General features: G+C 37.6%; 1 protein-coding gene across 15 annotated transcripts in view; it reads right to left on the reverse strand.

Annotated features, from left to right (window-relative positions):
- Positions 1–23,470, reverse strand: part of EP400 (E1A binding protein p400) — a 50,140-nt gene that overhangs the window by 6,205 nt on the left and 20,465 nt on the right. For 4 of the 15 annotated variants that reach the window (XM_068412242.1, XM_068412239.1, XM_068412236.1 and 1 more), the window contains 33 exons: positions 23,203–23,372; positions 22,559–22,733; positions 22,008–22,144; positions 21,184–21,370; positions 20,047–20,213; positions 19,047–19,201; positions 18,300–18,524; positions 17,073–17,237; positions 16,063–16,230; positions 13,922–14,013; positions 12,822–13,120; positions 11,969–12,171; positions 11,698–11,867; positions 11,284–11,480; positions 10,702–10,813; positions 9,850–9,993; positions 9,388–9,546; positions 9,035–9,118; positions 8,325–8,456; positions 8,160–8,204; positions 7,899–8,052; positions 7,222–7,463; positions 6,493–6,666; positions 6,202–6,249; positions 5,048–5,184; positions 4,429–4,485; positions 4,227–4,305; positions 3,434–3,634; positions 2,344–2,389; positions 2,143–2,252; positions 1,331–1,535; positions 659–822; positions 67–273 (listed from right to left, as the gene is read on the reverse strand). In XM_068412242.1, coding sequence (XP_068268343.1) covers positions 67–273; positions 659–822; positions 1,331–1,535; positions 2,143–2,252; positions 2,344–2,389; positions 3,434–3,634; positions 4,227–4,305; positions 4,429–4,485; positions 5,048–5,184; positions 6,202–6,249; positions 6,493–6,666; positions 7,222–7,463; positions 7,899–8,052; positions 8,160–8,204; positions 8,325–8,456; positions 9,035–9,118; positions 9,388–9,546; positions 9,850–9,993; positions 10,702–10,813; positions 11,284–11,480; positions 11,698–11,867; positions 11,969–12,171; positions 12,822–13,120; positions 13,922–14,013; positions 16,063–16,230; positions 17,073–17,237; positions 18,300–18,524; positions 19,047–19,201; positions 20,047–20,213; positions 21,184–21,370; positions 22,008–22,144; positions 22,559–22,733; positions 23,203–23,372 — 5,010 coding nt within the window. Of the gene's footprint in view, positions 1–66; positions 274–658; positions 823–1,330; positions 1,536–2,142; positions 2,253–2,343; positions 2,390–3,433; positions 3,635–4,226; positions 4,306–4,428; positions 4,486–5,047; positions 5,185–6,201; positions 6,250–6,492; positions 6,667–7,221; positions 7,464–7,898; positions 8,053–8,159; positions 8,205–8,324; positions 8,457–9,034; positions 9,119–9,387; positions 9,547–9,849; positions 9,994–10,701; positions 10,814–11,283; positions 11,481–11,697; positions 11,868–11,968; positions 12,172–12,821; positions 13,121–13,921; positions 14,014–16,062; positions 16,231–17,072; positions 17,238–18,299; positions 18,525–19,046; positions 19,202–20,046; positions 20,214–21,183; positions 21,371–22,007; positions 22,145–22,558; positions 22,734–23,202; positions 23,373–23,470 lie in introns of those variants that run through there. The other 11 variants (XM_068412249.1, XM_068412250.1, XM_068412248.1 and 8 more) reach the window with 8 other exon arrangements.

Below are 23,470 nucleotides of genomic sequence, written 5' to 3' on the forward strand. Positions count from 1 at the left end.
TTCATCTAAACCAGTAAAGAGAATAAGGTGTGTAAGACTGTTTTTGCAAAGTCAAAGACAACTTACAAGACGAGCAACTTGCAGGTTTGTCACAGTAGTGCCTGTGAGAACCGCGCCAGGACGAGGTGCTGTAACAGCAGTGAGTTGTTGAGTTTGCTGTTGCTGTTGCACTTGTACTTGCGCTGTTTGCTGTTGTGCCCCTTGCTGCGTCTGCTGTGCGGCCTGCTGCTGGGGAAGCTGCAGTTTCTGCTTCTGCAACTTGATCAGCTGTTCCTGCAAAAATCAAACACTTTCAGCATTTTCAATCTTTTACATGACTACAGGAAAAAAATAGAGATGAATCTGGAGCTTTAAACGAGAAACATTCTACCCCAGACTTTAGTTAAGATCAAAGAGCTAAGAATGCAACTCCTTTACACAAGGGGTTGCCAGTGAATAAGTAATAGTAAGTGCTTTACATCCTGACCTACTGTGGTAGTGGTACTACTTGAAATGGCTGTCAGACTCACTGCCTTCATGAAATTTTAGTAGGATCAAATGTAAGAAAGAGCTGCATTTCACTCTAGCCCAAGAAAACAGGATACAATACGCACTGCTAATGATGCTTAGAGTAGCAATGAGAGTAACATGTCACGTTACTTCAGAAGCATTTCCTCACCTGTGACAATTTCCCTACAGTTTTTATTTGAGCTGGAGACTGGGCTTGTGCCTGAGCCTGAATCTGCGGGACCTGCACCTGAGCAGCCTGCTGCTGCTGTTGCCTCAGAAGCTGGAAGTGAGCAGGGGTGATTGTTTTGCCGGACAGCTGGACTGTTGGTGTAGCTGTGAATAAAGAAAAACCACAATGCTCTGAAGAAAGATTTTCAACATTCATTTTAATTCACTGATTTCACCCGAAAAGCAAAGCTATTAAATGTATATTTTTCTGCTCCAGCGCAGTTTGTGGACTAACTACAAATAACAGCACATTAGCACAAGCATGATGTAACAGCAGAGTAAATAATAAAACATATGCTCCTTTCTTCACAACGGTTTTTAGTCAAGACAGTCAACTCTAATATTTTACTGCTAGATTATTAATAATATTTTTTCATTGTAATGCCTAGGGGCCAAGCAGCTCTCTACTGCAACACTTTATCCAGAAATACTGGAGAAAAATGTAAACTGAGTACCAACAATAAAGCAAGTTAAAAATAATATCATTGCTTAATTGTGCTGCCAACAAATCCAGACTTTCAATATTGTGGGGCTATGGTGGTCAAGCAACCTAAAGAAATTCTGGGGCTCTTTATGTACCCTTGGAAAAAATCCCAAAACACATGACTATTACCTGGTGTAACTTGAGTCACCAGAGATCTTGTCTGGGTCTGCACAGGTGTTAGGTTTGTAGTTACTACTGCTGATGCTGTCACTGATGTTACTGTACGAACTCCCTGGGTTGATGCTATGGTCACCAGTTCTGTGGAAGCAGCAGGTGCTGCTGCAGTTCGCTGTTGGGTGTGTACCACTTGTGCAGTCGCAGTGCCTCCCGAAGTCTGAAAAGGAACAAAGTCATCATTTCTCACAGCTTCCATACCTCATATAAAGCTATGGAACCTTCTGGATATGGACTATACAATTTTAGAAACAAATATCAAAAATGCAAAAGCACTGCAAAAGCAAAGAAGGTCCAGATCTTTCTAACACATCTATCTGTGCGGATATGTCTCATAATCGGCATCTGGTTCAATCTTTTTCAAACAGCTGATCACCAAACCCTTAACTACAGAAATTTGATTTTACTATCTTACAATTTTTTGCTTTATCTTCCATAGTCTTAAACCATTAAAATAATAATAAAGAACATAATTAAAAAAGCACAAAACAGTTACAGGCTGGAAATGATAATGACATAATACATTGCCTACGACAGCACTCGTCTGTGAATCATTTTTAACAGCAGTATCTATTAAGGACTTTGTTCTGATAAATGTTCTGATATTTTGGTAAGGGAGAGGGGTTTGAACAGAATCACATGATGCACATGAACTTTGCAAGCGGAGTTTCTGATAACATGGAAAGCTAAAGGAGAAAACAGATATGCTGATAAAACACGCAACGAAGATCAGTCCAGGGACACGACTAGTGGTGTGATCTACTCACAGTCAGCGTTCCAGGTATAACAGGTGAAGCCAGACGTTTATTGATGGGCTGAAAGGTAGCAGCAGGGACTCCAGCAACGGTATTCACTATGACATTTCCACTCACTGTAGCTGAAAGTAAGCCAGGATTAAATGTGAGATTCAAAAAATGAAAATCCGCATGCCCTATCATCTCCAATGCCTAATTATAAAGTCTTCTTACCAGTCTGTATACTTGTCCCCGTAACTGCTGTTTTGATTGTGCCCGCCTATTTAGAAGACAATTGAGGTTAACAGTTCAGAAAAACAATAAAAGAAAACCGAATGTAGCTCTTACTCTACTATGCTGTTTAACACAATGCTGCCTTCCAGAAGTGACTAAATAAGAAAAACGCAATAAAATGCAGATACTTTTGCAGTTGTTCATTCATTTTATATATCAACAACTGATGCATATATTAGGATTCTGCCACACTAACGAGCAATCAGAGACCAGCCAAATGCTTGGTAAATACTGGTCATTTGACATCCTTGTTAGCAGAAGAAGGGAGCAATATATTACTCTGGCACACCACAGACAACCACTCGCACGCGAACATCACTGAGTAGTAGACACACAGAAATACTTATGGGTAAGAACCCATTCTCTGTCTCTTTTCTGTAAAAGCTGTAGTATTCTTGCCCTTCAAAAAGCAAAATAAAATCACCACTGCCTGCACATATTAGTATGCAAACTGGACTGGCTCTAAAAACAAAAGCCTCAGACCTGTCACCAGACTCATTAAAACAGACTTTAGATTTAAGGAAGCCATGAAAACCTCGCACGGATTTGCAATAAAACAACCATAGCAGGTCCTGTAGGATGCAACAGTCCCCTTGCCTTGCAAAGGTTAATAAAGCTTTGGTTTTTAAGCTACTTTAACAGAGTAGCTCTTCCAGCTACATTATCTTTATTGTCCAAGTTCTCTGTAGAAACACTGTTCACTGACTATGTAAATGTATTTGCTCAGACTTTGATTAAATTAAATTAAACTGAAAAAGGCAAAAAATCTTTGCAAAGGATATGGTGTTTGTCCACCTGAGAATGCCAAGACCTATTGCTATAATGGTACAAACAGAGTCTTAATAAAGAGGGCAAAAAAGAAGATACCCAGCATACTCAGGAAGAAAAAAAAAGGGAGAAAGAAATAGCTTTTATCTCACTATGTTGACCTAAAATTCTCACTTTCCAGAGAAAATAAAACACGCAAATATGGTTCACACAGAAAAACTGAAGTTACTACATCAGAGGCACCAAGCCCTCCCTTTCTTACCAATACTGCCGTGTTGGCCACAGTAGTTACTGCAGTCTGCACTACTGCCTGGGGCTGCTGAACTACCTGTGCCTGAGCCTGTGGCTGAGGCTGGGCTTGTGCTTGCTGTACAGCTGGTTGCTGAGCTTGCTGCTGGCCAGCTTGCTGCTGCTGAGGCTGTGGACCTGTCTGTTGCTGTGCCCTCTGCTGTTCAGCCAAAGCCTAGGAAATCAAAGTGTGAGCTTCACAATCTTCAAAACAGTGTATGTAACAATCAGGAGGTATTTTTTTAAAAACAAAACAAAACAACAAACAAAACCCCTTCAATTCTAAGCATGTACTATATATGTGTGTGCAGAGACAGCATACAAATCTGTCTTCACTGTAACTCTAACTCCACAGTACATGACCTAACTAGTTTCAAACTACAAGCTACATTCATGGTTATATGGCTTAGAGCATAGCACATCAAGCGATTCACCATCAACAAGCAAGGACAAGTATCTCTTTCTGAGCAATGTAAGAAAGGAAGCTACAGAATGGTCAAGAATAAAACAAGATTTTTAAGTGTTTTTAATATATTTTCCAAAAAGATGCTTCTAAACAACGAGTACAAGTGTTATACACAAGCCCAAAGAAAGGTCCCACTTTGAACCTTGGATGTCTAAACCTTAGTACATGAACAATTTGCAGCTGCTCATAACATCTACTGTACTGCCAAACTTCTCCCAGAAGGCAGCTTTTATCATACTTCCTCTACTGTCTAATTTTTTAATTACTGCAGTCATATGTATAGCTGGGATGGAGACCGTACCTTTTTCTCTTTTGCAATACGTTCTGCTCGGAGGGATGCGACTTGAATTGGAGGAAGTGGCTTATCATAGTTGATTCCACTAGAAACAATGATAAGACAAAGCACACAATCATTAAAAATAAATAACTGAAAGTTAAAAAAAAAAGGAAAAAAACCCCACTTTTATGCAATTCATAACTCGTTTAAGACAGAGTGTGCCCACCTTTCTGCAAGCACTGATGCATGCTTTGGATTCTTCTGGAAAGGATTCATGCCAAGTCTGAAATTGAGCAAAACTGTATTACTGGAGACAGAAAAAACTTAAAAACAATATTTAATTTCACATGTTTTAGCAGATGACAGTGCAGTTTTGGTGAAGTTTTCATGATATTCCCACCAGTACTGGAGTCTGCATACAGACAGACAGTTTAAGAAAGACTCAAGAGTAAATATTAAATGAATACAGAAGTTGTCACTGCAGGAATATACATAGAAAACAATGTACTACTAAACAGCATAGACATCAAAGTGTTTACAATTCAGGCAAACAGAAAGTGTAGTTTATAAAGTAGATTAATAAAAAAACACAACTGAGTGCTCTTCTGTTCTTAATTACACAAAACAAATTCATGCCACGAGTAAAAGCTAACCCAAACACATGAAATATGAAGGTGTTCCGATAACACAAGGCCAGGACACAAGTAAAGACATCAAGAACAGAGAAACAAAACAGCTGTTTCAAACAGAGCGTAAAATAACTCTCAGTTGTGAGAGCAATTCAGAACACAGTTTCCAGTAGATCTGTAGTGACAGGGAGATTGAATGATCCCAGTTAAACTTACAGAGGTTTGATAGGTGGACTTCTTTTCCCTGCAATCATTTTCATCACCTCAAAATGATTAGTGTAAAGTTGCGTGTGGGTGGCACCCTCATCTTGAGCATAGATCTGATTGGTTCGAAGTGGGCGACTGTTTTTAGTCTAAAAAATGAAAACAAACCAACTTTCAATTGCGAACACACCCACATGGCATTTTGTCTATGTATAAACACATGGTGCGCTTGTAGATTATTTAAAAACGTACTCCAACATATCTATCACAGACTGGTTTCTGCCTCGTGTCACTGATAACTTACTGTTACACAAAACTCTATGGGAAATATATAAAGAAAGAGCAAAATAAGGAGCAGTTCTCACGGTCACACTGGCATCAGCACTTGGGGACATACAAAATGACACACACTAATTTGAAAAAGAATCTTTGCTTTAGCTTAGATTTTGCAAGTTTAATTCAGTACCCAAACCACGAGCCCATTAGTTTACAGTTATGCATAGCGCACACATAATATAATAAAACCACCACTGCACTGCTCTCCCAACAAAGCTATGTTAACATCCAACACACCATGCCAGTCTAACATTCGGCTTCTCCTAAGTAGAAACTGCCAGTCAGGGACAAACCTGCTTATTAGTCAGAGAATGGGACTACAGTCAGAAGTTCTAGATTCTCTACCCAGTTCTGTCACTAAATTGCTGTATGGTTTAGAAGAAGTTGTTTATAATCATGGAGTTTATTTTTGTTTCTGTGGCACACTATCCTCCTCATTTACTAAAAGGTGCTTCAAGCATTAAATTCCCTATATATTTGTAATCCACTTAGACCCTAGTGTGAAGTACATTCTTACAGATCTTAAGTACCATCATAATAATCAGGATAAGTTACATGGTGGTTCTTACGTGGAAAAATACCCACTACAGTTTAAGTGAAATCACAAACTTCTTGCATGACTTAAAATTTATCTATCAAATCCAAAAGCTGAAGTCTGGTGTCAATCCACTGTATCAACAAAGAAAGGAAAAATAAATTTGGAATTTTAATTGATGTTTCAGAACTCAAGTAACACTCAACATGGATCTCATACGAATTATCTGCCCACCTCCATTCCTGCTAAATACCACAGTGTCTAGATTTGATTTTGAAAGAATACCAATGCACACCTTATAAATACTTTTTGTCTTCTTTTTAGGATTAGCTTCGTACATTAGCTGTAAAATAAGAAGGAAAGTTAGATGATCTTTTGTGGAAGATTTTGTTCAGGTGCTTTTTCTTTTCAAAGAAATCACATAAAATAAGTGGAAATCCTGATGAGGATAATTTTATAATCTTTTAAAAGTTATTTATTTACACTGTTGAAACATTTAACAAAAAACAAATGTTTATGGAGATAAGGGAAAAAAAACTCTACAAACTTAAGGTAAAAAAAGACGCATCATTCTACGTAAACTCACCTTTCCTTCTTCCCTCGGAATAATGACATTTTCATATCTGTTTCGGCATTGTTTTGGTGAGCGATAGACTCTGCTGCATGAGTTAACAACATCACTAACAAGGTCCCAATTGGCAGTGTGTGCTGGTGATACAACAGCAAGATTTAAAGGAAGCTCCAGCAGCTGCTTCACTGCCTACAACAGATAAAGGTACAAAGCTTCAGATGACAAATCATTCCAATATTCCAAACCTACTCTTATCTGCATGTGCCCACACACCATTACTACAATGATACAGAGAGCTTAGGGCTCAGGCTACAGGTTCACCTACATTCACAGAGAATAAATAAGCATTTTATTATGCAGACTGACGTGCAAGAAAACACTTGGAGATTGGTACAAGAGGAACAGAGAGCTGCCATTCAAGTACCGCTCTTCTCAAAGGTGGGGAGAACCTTAAGCTGCATTATCCAACGTTCAGCCAGCACAACTAATCTGGAACATAATAATAAGTGGTCTCTACAACAAAAATAAGGTTTAATCACACAACCTGTAGTTTAACCTTTAATTTATCCTTAGAGGAACACAAATGATAGGCAATCTGTTCTGAGTTACGTCAGCAAAATGCCAAACTAACCATTAAGAATTAGAAATAACCTTGAGGAAATAAAGTACAGAAAGAGCCACTTCTGAAATTAGAAGCAAAAATACAATAAATAGTAACAGCAGAAAACGCAGGTATCATCTGACCTGCAGAAGTGCCCAGTCTTCACTGATCAACCACTCTGGATTATCCTGTCCAGCCTCAGCAGCTGGTTTGACAAGAGTCGGCAAAGGCTTTGCAAACTGTGTTTGTTGTTTCAACAAGATGTTTTTCTTTTGCTCTTTGCCCTCTCGGCGCATTTTCAACATTCCTGGAGTTGCTCGATCAAAAAGTGAACGAGGTGGAATAACTGTCTCTCCATGACGTTGCTTTTTCTTCCTACCTGCAGCTAAGACAAAAAACCACCCCGTTCTTGGTAAGTAGTTACTACCATTCTTTGATTCCTCTGCTACTTACAGCTGCAAAATGCTCCTACGTGCTTAACAGAGTATTCCTCACTGCCTCTTAAAAGTGTACTGTCAGTTACTAAACAGAGCCTGGTATAAAGTAAGATCAGTCTTGTCCTAACTCACACAGTAGAATGGCTGTTTTCTAAAATTGTCCTTTTGAAAACACCTCTATGTCTAAACAGAAAGATACACTGTAAGAACTGTGGCTTCCAGTGATTCTATTACTTCAAGACCATGGTGAGACAAGAATTTTCAACTCTTCAAACTTGCACACTTGATGTTTACTGGACCAGACATGTAGGAGGTATGAAAAATCCCCTGATTTTTTTAACTTTCAGCAATAAATCACAGAACAGTTTTGAACGAATGCTTACCAGATGGATCTGTTTTGTGTCGTTTACGTTCCTTCCTGACATACACTGGAGGCAACTTTGATTCTGGAATAGGGGTGGTATCATACATCAGGCACATAACAGAATCAATGTAGATATCATTGTCATCCTGAGGTGGAGTGGGAGGAGTCCAAAGCTGCACAGAACAGAATTAGTAGTTACTGCAATATTAACTCTCCACTGATCTTTATGTTTCCAAAAATAAAATGCCTGTCTATGCTGCCTGGTGTTACTTTCACTTACCGGCATTATTTCGGTTTGTCCATCTGGACCTTCATAGACATATTCCTAAGCAGCAAAAAGAGAATACAATTCAAATGATCCAACTGAACCCTGAAGGAAAAGGCATTCTCAGAATAACTATTAAGAAATACACTATTAAGAAAAACAAGACTAATCAGGAATTACTTTGTTGTACGCATCCTCTCGAGTGTAGGTTAGAAGTTCCTCTTCATCCTCCCAAAGCATTTTTTGCTCTTTTTCCTTTAACTCCTTCATGTGCTGGACTTCCCACACTTTCTTTGCAGTTTTCAATTCCATCTAGATGAAAGTCAGACTCCTTATAAACTTTATGCAGTAACAGACTCTGGATTAAAAGCTGTCAATTTGTATTTTTATGGACAAACTCCTCGAATTTTCACATTTTCCAGCACAGAAATTTTATAGAAATTTCTTAACAGGTAGTTTCACAATCATTTACAAGAGATTTTTTGGTCTCTGTTGAGGATCCTCAAAATAAATCAAACTCAGAATTTCCGTTAAACAACCAGGACAACCAGAACACAGCTCCTTTAGCCAAATAAGCAGGCTCACTGAAATTAATGACATTTTTTCCCCCCACTATCGATGGAGTACAACAAGTATTTGCTGAAGAACGCCATTCCCATTTTATAAAAAAGGAATTAAGAACTGACACCTCCTTAAACCAAGAGAATCCCAAAATAATAAGCTCTCTGTAAGGCATTCTGGTGTTCATAAAGTACAGCAAGCAAAGATCACGGAAGTGCCTACGATGTACACCACATCACTGGAGAAACTTCCACTTCACCTTGAAAATATAACCCTGCTTGTACATACTGTGACAGAACAACACGGAAAAGAAAGATTTGTTGTTTTACCTCATTCAACCGTGGCTCATTCTCATCAACTGAAACATGGAAGAGCTCTAAATAATTCAAAGCATACTTCTCAATTGGAGTCAGCTGAAAGAATGTATCAAGGAAAAAAAACATTAGCATTGAGGGTAATAAAAGAAATGTTAACTGAAGGAGAGTGTATCAAAGCTCGCCTTAAAACTAATCTCCCTCTCCAATGGCTTAACATCTTAAGTCAGTAGGAGATTTCCCATCCATTTAATGGAATTAACAATCCCATAGACAACAAAGTTGCTTTAAGGCCAGACTGCAAAGAAATTGAAGTATTTGAGCTAAACATTACTTTTTAATCAAGTATTCATGGGAAGTCATGGTACCTGATCCACAACAGCAACTAACTCCTGCAGCTGTGAGGGCTCTTCATTGTATGCTGTCTCGCAGAGCTCCGAGATTAAAGGTTCAATGCTTGACTCGGGTCCTATTTCTTGTAGGTAATCATTTGACTCCTCATCCTCTTGTTCAATACTGTTGAGGGCCTTTCAGAAAGACATATTTTAAAAATAATGAAGACTTCAAAAATATGGAAAGAACCCCCTTAAGAAGTTCACTGAAATCCAACACAAATTTCTGGAATAAGGCTGAGGCAAGAGAAACAGTCCTCAGAAAGTATACAAGTCAACTGTCAGCTTTTGGAAGTTTTGTTACAAGGAAAATCACAAAACAACATAAATTTACCAGAAATAGAGATTGATAGAATTTACCCAAATAAAAAAAGATAAGGTAGCTGTTTAATACTAATGTTGCACAGCTATATTTTTAATCTATGTGTTAATAATTACCTCTATGAATGGTCTTGCGACTTTAGGTGAAATATTTTCTGCTGGAGATGGCTCTTGAGAAAGTACTACAAATTCTTCTGCTTTCACTCTAAATCCAGAATCCTCCATAGGAGAATGAACCTCAAACAATTCCTGAATCGTTTGCTTGTTGAGTAGAAGAAAAAAATAGAGAAGTACATTCAGCTTGCAGGACCATTTTATTTTTTTCTATAACTTTGAATTATCTCAGGTTTAAGTGACCTTATAAACTATGGACTGACTAAAGAAAAAGTAAACCTCTATCTATTATTTCTGGAAAATTGTTTGTTTTCTCTTCTGTATCTTTCTCCTGTAGGACTACAGAGTAGAACAAAGTGTTAACAGTTCCTTTATAGGAAAGTCGGAAATACACACTGTCTCATCCTGCACCACCATATTGGGAGTGCCAGAAGGGGATGGACTAGCTTCACCAGTGCAGTCATTGTCTTTGTCGTTTCCAAAGCAGCAATTGAGAGCCTATCTCACTAAATACCCAAACTTTATATTTCACGTTTTTAAAGTTGTCAAAACCTTCATCCTTACAAGCTCTGCAGAATTTTGCAGCAGGGCGCAAGAAACCAGAACATATTAAGTCACACAGGTGGTGCCTGTGCATCACTATGCAAGCAATGGAACAAAAGCAGATACACAGTATTTGAGAGAATGTGGCCCTAACATCTAAGTTCAAGCAATCATGAAACCTGATATGCTTACCTATCAATTCTAGCCCAAACAAATTTCTACTAAACTGTTATTAAACACTCCAACACAGATGCCTGAATTTATTAAACACTGCAACACAGGTGTTTGAATGTATTTTGGATATTAACTTACCTGTGTTAAAAAGGCCATTGAATAGTCATTTCCCTGAGCAGCCACTTCTCTGATCAAGTCCTTTGTGCCATTTTTCAAAAGCTTCTCTTCTACAGAATTACCACTGACAAGCCTAAAGAAAAAGAAAAGAACAGAAATCTAGTAAGTCATTTCCAAAACAGCTTTCAGAAACAAAAAGAGAAATTGCCCTTAGAGAATAATACTGAACTTTTAAAATGTGGTTTCTGGGGTTTTGTAGGGGTTTTTTTAGTTCTGGTACAGGCCTAGAACAAAACACATACTATCACCTCTACTTTAAAGCTTTCTTTTAACAATTAGTGTAATTTAAAAAAAAAAATAAAAAAAACTCACTTAAAAAATTCCATGTAAACTATAGACAAAACTATGCAGGTACGATTCATTAATTACATTTGGTGTTAAGAAAGACCACATTTTCATATGATAACCTGGTATCTTTTTTACTGAAGTGGGATGAAGTTTTCAGCACTGTTTCTACGTTATTTCAGATCATACAGAGCAGCACTATCTGAATTAACCTTACATTAAAGCATGTTAGAGCAGTCATCGATCTGTAACCATCACCTGTATATATGGATGTCTTTACATCTCCCGATTCTGTCACACCATTCCTGAGCTTTTGCATCCATCACTGGGTTTAGATCATTGTCATAGAACACAACAGTGTCTGCTTCAACAAGATTGACTCCAGTGGAACGGCTGTGAGAGGAAAGGATGGCACAGAAAATGCGCTTGTCTCTGTTGAAAATTTTCATCAGCTCCTACATAAATGGAATAAAAACAAGAAGTAAATAAACCATATACCAAAATAAAATACCAAACCAAATTCACTATAGGCCAACAAAACACAGACAAAAACAAGTCAAGTGTTTCAAAATGAGTAAGAAACAAGGCAAATTTCTTTCCCCTGCTGTAGCATATAAAAGCCTGAGCAGCACATATTGCTGTACCAGTGGACAACCATTAGGGCAAATTTACCTGCCGTTGTTCATGGTTAGCATATTCATCAATCCTCACAAACGTGAGGAAATGGAAATTCAGGAACAATTCCAGTATGTCCAACATCAGAATCATCTGTGACAAAATCAGCACACGGCGCCCTTCAGATTTCAACTTTTGAAGCAAGACAGCAAGAGCTTCTAATTTTCCTGTATTTCAAACAAGAAAACCAATAACGGTTTCATATAGACATTTCACTCCTGTGAAATAGGAAATTACTGAAATATTATCACCAAATGTCCTCCTTTACCTGAGTCATACTGCACCAGCCGGAGGTCAGGGAACTGTAGCAAGTGAGGAGTTGTAATCTGTTGCAACTGATGCAAGTGTGGAGCTGCCTTCTGCTTAAGACTGTGCTTCAGGAGTTTCAATCTGTGACTATATGAAGGGGGGGGATTTGCTACATACAAACATGGGGGAGCAGCAACTGCAGCTGGCAATACGGAGAGAGCCCTGTGAAAAGCATCAAAACAAGGGAATACCAGTTTAAAAGTGCTGCATACGTTCCAAAGAGTTAATATTCTCTATCTCCCTTTATCTTTTTGTTTTGTCTGCTTTGATGATAGCTTCTGCTAAGGTGTTTGCACTGTGACCACTGTATTCAGTCACTGGAGCTCGAACACAAGAAACACCCATCACACCACACTTACTAAAAGCAACTCAAAAAGGTTCGAGGAGTTCTAAATGCATTTTGTGTTTCTAGAAAACTGCAGCTATTGCTCTGCACACAATGCACTAAATGTCAGCTTTAGCTAACCTAACTTCTGCCTACATCTCTGCGTCCTAACTCGTTTTGGTTGGCTCCAAGAGGTACCTACTCAGAAGTAAATCCAAAGCATAAGAATGTAAGCTGAAGTATGGCCAGCTGAATTTGGGCTTGAAATTAGGAATGAGGCACTGAAAACTCTTATTATAAAGACCCTAAAAGAAATAGAAGTGACTGTTATTTTTATGTTCATACTGCACATCATTTACTGCTAAATAAATCAGTCTAAACCAAACAAGCTCATGAACAGAAACAAGGTTTTAAAGCTTTTTTGAAAAGGAGTGCTTAAGAAATAACTAAATGTGGTAAAGGCTTACAAGGCAGAGTCACACATTACCTGTTAACAACATCCTTTAGAGATTCTTGTTGCTGAACCAAAGTCAGAATCATTTCTTGCAATGGGTTACTTGGGCCTCCGGAGGCACTTGAAGAAAGGCAACAGTTCACAAAGCCAGCCCACCTCCAACTGTTGTCTTCAGTGGAAGACAGCTGAGAGGGTTTTCTTTCACCAGCCAAAGAACAAACACTCAGCAAGTCTCTGCCATACACTGGGGCGCGTGAACAACGGCGCTCATTGCCAGAAAATATTCTGTCCAGGCGCTCCTTCAAAAGACGGTTCTTTTCTTCATATGTTTCCTTTGCCAAGAAAAGTTGAAAAAAATGTTTGCTGCTCATCACAATCACTTCATAATTTGAGTTTCTTTAGAATGATGCTATCAGGATCAGTGTACTGTGTGTTTTATACCACCAATATCATAGCTATAACAACTACTTAGACCAATCACAAAAGGTGTAAATTTCAGATAAAATTTTAAGACTACAGCTAAATTCAATTCATATTAAAGAGCCAATTCTATCTTAGTTTAGCATCTTCTTGCTTTTTTTAAAGTACATTTTCATAGTTTTGGAAATAAAACAAAATTAATCATTGATATTTGGGACATTTCATTTAACACATTAATATTGATAAGGTGCAGGTTTTTGCACAGTTTAACATATACTTGATGTTCCCCTATGCTTTATAGGTTGCTTGAGTACCTTTTCTAAAAATTTGTTAAGATTAGAAATCTATAATAATTTGCCCAATTGTCTTTGTGTTCAAAACACACAGAAAATCTTATGATTCCTTTATTCATGCATTACTACATAATTACAATATATTACACCTATAAGAACCTGTCTGCTATCACAGCACAAGAAAGCTGTTAGCTGCTTTTATACACCCGCGTTTATTTTGAACTATGGATTAGAGATGAAAAATGCATCAGATCTGTCAACGTGAAACACTGACAAAAGTTGGGGATTTTTTTACCTACTCTGTAATCATCAAAGTTCCTAATTAATTCCAGCTTTGTAAATTACAGCTTCCATCTATTACATGGACTTAGTATCAAACCTGAAAAGTTGTGTTTCCATAAGAAAATAAAAGTTAAGTACCTGCGATTGTCCATGTGTAGGTGCTGGTTTTAACGCTGCTCCCATGTCACCAGCTGATAAATTAGTAACCGCAGTTCTACCTGGAATACAAACTGAGGATAAACCTAGTGTTTATATATTTATTCTTCTGAAGATTGGTTTCATTTATTATTTTCAATAAATAGACATTTCATAGCTGTAATACATCATAATTGCAGACAAATTTTTAGTCCAAATGTCCATTGGGTATTGCAGATTTGTACTTTGTTACACATCAGATATCTGACAGATATTTACATCAACTGTTTTCACAAAAATGCAAGATAGATGAATGGAATTTTACTTGGCTTTGCACAAAGACCTGCTGCATTCATAGTTTATTCGAAATGTCATGTATAGTGCAATATTAACATTAACAGGTATTAACATTTAGAAGTTATACTCTAAATCAGGAAAAGATTGTTCTAATTTATATATCTGAAACAAATCTAAGATTTTTCAGAAAACGTATGAATTGAGTATATCTAAAATTAATGAAACTGTATATGATGCAATCTCACAGTAGCATTCTTGTGAATTCAACTGCTAGTAGAGGTTTCTCAGCTAACTAAACTGTAAGAACATTACGCACAAGTAAACAATAGAAACTACAGTTATACCCTTCATGTACAAGCAGACTACTGACACTGTGTAGCAGTTATTTTCTTGATAGGATATATAGGTTTCTATCTCAGCTGGAATGCATTGCTCTTCACCACTGATTATTTGTACTAGAAAAGCAGCACAATCATCCACTAGTCAGTGTGAAACTGCATTTAGTGGTGAGTCAATACACCCATGAAGAACTGCATTCAAGTTAACAAGCAGGCACTAGCCCTTACATTAAGAATAATAGACTCCAAGGAGCATGCAGAGGTTTAAGCTTTGCCTTCCCACGTTTTTGTTACAGAGAGCTAGTCAGTATAAATCCAATTTTACTACACAACAATTTTGCTAAATGAGCCCAGCAATTATAGTTTCTAATCACCTCAAGCAATGGAATTTATCTGGCATTTTATCCAAAAATCAGAAAGTCAAAATAAGTATTTTCAATATGCTTTACATCTTCCTCCAAAGATGAATAGCAAAAATAATGTTTTCTTTTATCAATTGGAAACAATACTTCAGTTATCATTGCTTTTAACAGAGCTCTCCTTTTACCATCATAAGAGTAGTAAGACACATGAGTTTTTGTAGAAATCTTACATCCTGAGTTATCAATTTCCATTGTGAACTGTGGCCATATTAGGAGTACCCGTAATGTAATCAGAGCTGGAGCGTGAAACATTTGAGCCACAGATCTTCCAAACTATGACAGAAATCCTTTACCTCCCAGCAACTGGGAAGCTGTTGAAGCTTTCTCTCCCTTTTTATGGTGAGATGTTTACTCTTCAGAAAGTCAAAATATGAACTTTAAGGGCACATTAATACATCAAAAACGAGCAGTAAACAGTCTGTTTTGAGGGAATGGTTTATATCCAGAGAAAATTACAGCAGATGGCTGTTTCCAAGGAATGAACTCCTACCATTGCATTCATCATCATTTAACAATCTGATGTTTTGTCTTAAATGCATCCTAGACCGCAATTTGTCTATTGTTTTTTGATCAATATCTTGGTTGTGTTTTTAATCAAGGAATTGATCACATGTGCTGCAAGGCACTAAACACCTAAACAGTATTTGCAGAGGGAAAGGGAAAACAGTAGCTTGATTAGATAGAGAAGCAAAGAAAAATAGATAAAAGCAATATTAACGTGGAAAAATGGGAGAGAGTTGCTGGACATTCTCTGTCAGTAAAAAAATAATCACCCCGATCTTTCTTTGAAAAAAGTAACAAAGTATTTCAAACTCACTTCTTCCCACAAAAATCTGACCTAAGACACAACTGGTAAAAAGAATCCTATATGTTTAATACATTTTCAAGCTCTCCCAAGTTTGTACTAAAATATTATCTAAAACTCCAGTACACATCACGCACAAATCAGAAGGATTTGCCTCATGGTTTACCTGCTTCTGAACTCAACTTACACAATTACGATCTGTAACAATTTGGAGTTATATATCAACGTGATTTAGTAATTGAATGTTTAGATAGAGGTATTTCTTCAGGCTAGAAAACTTACCTTGCTGTGTCACCGCTGTGGAAGTTGGGACACCTGCTTGATGCTGGTTTCCTAAAGCGTTCAGAGCGTTCTGAACAGTTCCCGCTTGGGAAACCGTCTGCATGACAACCGGACCCTGAGGTCTCAAATACTGCTGACCGGGTGCTGAAACAATCTGAAGAACACTTCCTGCAACAGAAGATTTAAATAAAATTAGGCTGGATAGAGAGGAAAAGAATAAACAGTGTTCTCTAGCAAAAGATACTACTGTTACAAACTGATTGTTACTGTTTCAAATTATGTTAAATTTTCCCAGGCAAGTGCATTACGCCAAGATGATCTAAAGTTCCATAATATCCAATGTGAGGAAAACACTTAAGTCTTCATAGTTAAAGAGGAGATCCACGTTGTTGGGGCATCATTTTAAATCTAGGTATTTTATATGGAAATAGGATGAAATCCAATCAACAAAAAAATCCTCACTTAGCATTCCCTCTATTTATTCTGTTGGCCACAGAAAATCAAGATCTCTAGGTTCTCCTGAATTTGGCAACACACATACCACCAGCAAGGGCAATTTGAGGGCAAAATATATTATAACATTAAGGTCAGGGTAATAGCTAGGTCAAAATTCAGAGACACACCAATCTTGAAGCATTATTTACACCATTTCAGAAGAAACCAAAAACATCCTGAGTTTTGTCTGTTTCTGCTCATCAGGGAGTTTATCTGAAATAATGCCTAACCTTACTTTAGCTGTATTCCACAGATGTGAAAACAAATTCTATAGTAAAATCTTGAAATACAACACAGAAAAAGAGAGTAAGCATGTCTTTCATTCAATAGCCATTTATTTTTCAGAACAGAGTGACCTTGTTATCCCTGTCTCACACAGAAAACAGGTAGAGCAGAACAGTAGAAGCAATAGGGATGGAAAAACCTCCTTAACACATAGCAACAAGGAACATGCTGCCCATAGCAAAAAATGAGCATTCTAAACAATGGAAAACTCCCTGTTTTGAAATAAGTACCTTGTAACTGCAAGGGTTGCCCTGCAGTGAGCTGGCGAAGTTGACTATGTGATAAAGTGAACTTGTTCCCTTGGAACTGCAGGGTTACAGGAGTCTCTGGCTGAGCGATTCTGCCTTGTGCTCCTGCTATAGAAGCCAGCTGGGCTATTTTTACTACTTCACCACCTGTTAAGGAGGGAAACAGGCATTAAAAAACAACAAAGTGGGAGGCGGGTTGTTCAAGAGTCACAATTCTAAGTTTTGGTTAGTAAACTGGTGCTGAAGCGCCTTCCATGCATAATTATACTTAGTGCATCAAAAGTGTCATATAGAAGTTAAGCAGGTATTGCTTTCTATATTTGTTGGACAAACTGGAAAAAAGCAGATTGTTTAAAGGATAAGAACATCAACATTTTAGAAGTTATCACTTTCATTAGCAAAAAAGTTACAAGCTACCTGAAAACTCATGTGACACTTTGTAACAGAACGAGTATAGACATTAAAGTGATTTTCACTGCCTTTTCAAGAGCATGAAGGAAGGTTTAAGGAAGAGACAAAAATATTCACACATGTGGCACTGTAAATACATGTTTGAAATGGCCTGAAATTTGCTGATGAAACATGATTTATATTAAGCGATCTGCACCTAGACAAACCAAAAAGCTTTAAAGTGACAAGGACCAAGCTTTTTGTGATTTAAACGCAGAAACGTTAGAGGCATTTAAGCATTAAGTTTTATGATATTGAGAAAATACTGGCGTGAAAATTTAGCTTTTGTAAAGGCAGTGCATTACCCCAGAGATAAAATTAATACATCAGTGCTCAGTACTCTATACACATGCTAATAGGCAGTGCACATACAACCTTAAAGCAAAGCCTCATCGCTTTTCTCTGCCTAACAGCTGCAACGTTCCTCTCTGCGAGAGAGGCCTTTAGCAGATGGATTAGTGTTTAATATGAAAGGAGTAATTAGGATAGAGCTAAAACATTTGGTCTGAAGGAAGTCTTGCCAGCAGAAGAAACATGCAGAAATAGGAGATTAAGTTGACACCACTAATGTATGTCCACAGCAATTCTATTGTTTCTTATCCAATTTTCGATTTTCCTTGGTCATAAGCAACGTACTGAGCAAGGCTAATCAGAAGAGTGAAAAAAAACAACGATTCTGTACACATTTTAGGGTGCCTAGTAACTTAACCTCGTTGTAGTACAAAGGTGGGAGAAACCTTGAAAGGGGAGGCCACTTACTAGGCAACCGTGCCTGGGCCTGAGAGGTCAGTACCAGCCTCTGAGGCAGCACACTCTGTTGGATGGTGTGCGAGGGGGCTTGTGGCTGGGCCTGGCCTAGCTGAGAGGTCTGGCCCCGCGGTTTCACAGGGTTGGCTGTGCTAGTTGCTGTGGTGAAGGTCGCTGCGGGCTGGTGTCTTGGAGCACTGGTGGAAGCCTGAGTTGTCTGAAACTGTGCTGCTGCGGCTGCAATCAATAAGGGTTGTTTGGGCAAGCTGTTAGAGGTTTTAACTCCACTCTTTTAAACAACCTGCATTAAAAAGAAACCTTCCAACAGGATATTAAAATGGCTACAGGAATGGCTTGTCCTTACAGACTGGGATTTCTAGCCACACCTAGTACTCCATCCTATTTTTACAACATTATATATTTGGAAAGCATTGTTTAAAGGTTAAATAAATACACAAAAGCACTGTAAATTCCCATCTTTGACAGAACATTACACGTGATCAGGGTTTAAATATCAACTGTGCCATATTTACTCCATATGCTAACAGTTAGGTTATACAAAGCTTAGTTTTGCATTATACTGGCAGATCATACCGTAGAAACTAGTGGGGAAATTTACTGGCAATTAGTCTGTTCGTATTTTTAAGCCATTAGTATTCTAGACCATTAAGCTAGAGGGAAAAGGACTTCTATTAACAGACTAACTTGTATCCATCTATGCAGAGGTTCGGGTAACCAACCTAGTGCTACCCCTCTTACCTTGATTTGAAGACACCGTAGCTATGGGTGATCTTCCTCGTACTTGTCCCTGTTGAGTTACTGTCGCTGTGGTCACTGTGCGCTGTACTTGAGTGCTTGGGAAAACTACAGTCCTGCCCTCAGGTTTCTGACCATACTGAACGGGTTGAAACAACCTGAAAAGAATATGAAAAGTCAAAGCCTATAGGCAGATCACAGTTTGGCCTTTAAAAATAAACTCTATCATCCGACAAAAGTATAAAGCGATCACATCAGACATTAATCTCTTTCTTGCAGACGGCTGAAGCTGGCAAGACTCATCACTTCAGCAAATTTCACATGTGGACATTCTATAAAGTCATTTTGCTAAGTCTGCAAAAGAAGAAAACTTCCATTGCCATGCATCCAATTTAATGCAGGATGCATCAGAATTACAGCAACCAGTTTAAAGAGTCTAGCCCAATATCTGGAAAAAGAATGGGGCTCCTGTATCATTTCCAGAGAGACAACAACAGGCCGGCAGGTCATCAGCCAGCTCCTTTGCATCAGCAAAACAGTTCCACATTACTTTGAGATTACTACTTTACTAGGAGGGAAATACTCTTAAAAAATTTACTGCTATAAAACTCCATATGTCTCTTTTAACACTGCAAGCACAGCTAACACTGTAGGCCCAGCTTAGTCTTGAAGAATTATTTCCATGCTAATTTTGCAAAACAACACTCCCTTGCCATAAGCAAGGACCCCAAGAATAAAATTCATCTGCTGGTGAAGTAAAAACTGCGAGAAATCCATAAAAAACTTCAAATGGAATTGTATGCCTCAAAAAAACTATTAAATAGAATCCCTGCTTTCGAGGGCAAACAAGAATGCAACAGAATAATAAAAAGCAAGGTTAAGTTCTAAGTTAGGTTTTGTGTGAACCACACTACTGGAGATGCAGACTGAACTCTGCAAACATAGCAACAGAACTACATTTCTTCCTGTAATTCTAGCTTAAAAGGAGGGCAGTTGTACATACCTGCTTGGTTTAAGCTTCACTGGGTTGGGCCTAGCTGGTGGTGGAGGGGAGCTGTAGATTTCTTCAATCAACTTTCTAGTAACTTTTTGTTTTGGCAACATTTGTGCTTCATAATGAGTCATTTTGTTTTCCATTCCAATGAGATCAAAAAGAGACAGGTCTGATTCCTACGGACATGGTAAAATAAAGTTTATTTTACGTGATGACCCGAACAGTTCAGTCCTCTCTATGTTCTATGCTTAATTCACTTTCTATATTTCACTTTTTACCCTGAAATAAATGTTGCAAGTTTAAAATGTAAACTATTAATTATTAGCCAAAACTGTCTAGAAACCTTGGAAATATATCTTAAGCTGACAGTCCCATTTTAAGCATCAGCATTGGTAGAAAAAGAATTTAAAGCTTTAGCCAGTTTTGGAAATCAAAGCAAGTCACATTTAACAACATACCATATTCATATACCATAATTTCCAAAGAATTAAGTAGAATTCTTAGAAGGTGTTTGTTAACTATCGAGCTCAAACGCCAAACTATAAAGGCACGCATATAATTTAGGAGTAGAAAAATATGAAGGACAAAAATGACAAAAATAAGATCAACCAAAAAGATCATCTCATCTGCTCCATTACTCACACAAATAATGTAATTATTTCCTTTGATTATCTCAAAGCAGGGGATCACTTCTTTAATGATAACACAAATAGTGGTACTTCAAATGGATTGACAGAAGTTTGCTAATTTAGTCACTGAATCAGATTGTTTACTTGTATGTGAAAAAGAGTAAGTCTTGCTCTCCTTTAGCAATTACAGAATGCCATAAATAAACACTGTGCTACCCAGAGTGTTTTCAGTGCCGGAAAATTCCTGCAAACACGAGTATGATGAAAGCAAAGCTAATTTCTCTTTGACTAAGTAGTTCATCAAAAATTACTGATTACAAACCACTTGAAAAGCTCAAAGTACTATTAAAAAAATGAGATGTAGCATGTATGCACTTGGTAGGCACAGCTATGGAATAGTGAATTCCTTCTATTTATAAACTTCAGGTACACTTATGATGTATAAGAAAACAATATTAACTACTGAAATTCTACAAGGGCACTACAAGAGAAAAAAACAGTTTGCTTTTCTACTCACCTTCCAAATATCCCTTTCTAGGGCACTCAGTACCAGAGATGCAGTTCTGTATTCCAGTGTTTCTGATACATAAGAGGTACTTGAAAGCCGGGGGTTTATCAGATCAGGGTGATTACATATCCGTTGCAGCTGCATCAGGACATGCAGGACACTGATGAAGTGTCCACTTTTGAGGGCTTCTTGGGTTCTACCAAATAATTTATACAGAAATACATTAATTTAAGTATAGCTTTTATGGAGATGTCCATAAATCAGTAAGGTGAGAATGTGCAATGCAGTATGTTACACAAAAGTCTTAAAACAACAAGCTTAGATTTTACCCAGGTTGTTCAAGAGCATTTTAAGTAGCACTGTAACAAATGTAAATTTGGAAGCATGAAACTTAAGGACCAGTACTACCTTACAGTCAAACACTACCTAATCAGCTCCCTATCCTCTAACTGCTTCGTTTCTGTTTCATCCCTGCACCTATCAATAACCACCTGATATTACAGCACAGGTAAATGAGTGGGTGGGAGAAGAAACACTTTGGGCTTTAAGAAATAAAGAACCACTCATTAGAGACAAATCTTACAACAAAATAGCGGCAAACCTGACCATTACAACTTGATTTTTAGGTTCCAGAGGTAAACATATGTTTTTCATTACACCCACACCATCACTTGCCTGTAATTTTAGTTTACAATGTAATCACATTCTATTCACTGGTCATAATGGAAAATTTCAGAAAAAAACTAACACACTTCCAACCATGACAATCATTTATCATCTTGCTTAAGTACCAAAAATGACAGCTTTTTTTGTTTACTGTTTTAACTCCTTACCCTGGTTGTAATATGACATCTTCATACATAGCTTTTTGTCGATTAGAAAGACGACACTTTAGCACATGTTCGTATTTCTTTGTTAGCTGCTTTTCAACGTCTCTCTTTGATCTTCGCAAAATAAATGGCTGAATCATCTGAAACATTTCATATTTGAGGGATAAAAAATTTTCTCACTTCAAAAATGCAATTTTACAACAGGAAGCTAAACCTATTCACACCTAACACATCTGATGTGATAAACCTCATATGCCATATATAAACATATCACTACGCACACAGTTGTATAGGCATTACTTTGTTCTTTAATTTCTGCATGTTATGCTTCAAAATCTGAGCCCTGTATTATTTTTTAAAAGAAGTCTCTACAGTATTCTGGTAGCAGAAACCGCTGCTTTCAGCAGGACCTTGTGTGTGAACTGAGCAAAGTGTTAAGAAAGGCCAGAATTTTTGAGTTGAACCACATCTTTTCATTTCTTCTCTTTTTTCTTTTTTTTTCCCCAACAGCTTAACTTCTGTAGTAGGACAGATGAGAAAAAATGACAACATACTCTGTGTAACCTGATGACCAGTTTGTGGCAATAATCCTGGTTCTCCTCATTAGCTGCTTTTACTGGAAAATCTAGATAAGGTCTGGAAATTCCCGGAATCAGAAAATGTACCATGGTCCACAACTCCATCAATGTGTTATGCAAGGGAGTGTCTATCAGAAGCAAACGATGCTGGCTGTGAACAATAAAAGAAGATTTTTAAGAGATACATCATTTAACTAGCATCATTATGAAAAGGACACCAATATTCAAACACTGTTTACTGTAGCTTTAGGTTTGTCAAATACATAGAAGTAAATAGTGCTAATAAAATTAATTCTAGAATAAATTATCTTTTTAATCTTGAATATACTACTAAACTAGCTTCCTCATTGCAGACTATCAGAACATACAAGGGGATCTGTTTGGGAGCACAGAGTATCAGCAAAGAAGAATTATAATGTTATGACAGTGGCTACAAAAAGATCCTGAGCATGTCTCTGAATCCTGATTGTTTCAACTAAAGGCGCCTGTGCATGTTGCACAGGAATTCGGGCAGACCAAATCAAGAGTTTTTTTTCTCATTTTTCTGTTAAGGAGAGAACTCTGTGACACGAGGAGAGAAAAACCCACTGCCAGCAGGAAAACAATTCTCTGCTCCATACCTGCGGAGACTGAAAAGTGCCTCCCAGTGCTTCTCAGTCATGTTCTTTATTTGTTGCATCTCATCTACTATTAAGTATTTCCATCGCATTTTCATAAACGCTGGGTGGCCTTTGAAAAGCTGTTTGTAGGAAGTGATACACACATTAAAGCTGTTGGGTTCTGTCCATTCCTACAGAAAAGGAAAGAGAGGATGAGACAGACAAGTTAAGGCAGAACTCTCAAATAGCTGTTTCTTCACTAAGAACAGAAAGATGCTATGACTCAAAG

Source organism: Nyctibius grandis, chromosome 14 (assembly GCF_013368605.1).
Source record: "Nyctibius grandis isolate bNycGra1 chromosome 14, bNycGra1.pri, whole genome shotgun sequence".
NCBI classification, from domain to species: domain Eukaryota; kingdom Metazoa; phylum Chordata; class Aves; order Nyctibiiformes; family Nyctibiidae; genus Nyctibius; species Nyctibius grandis.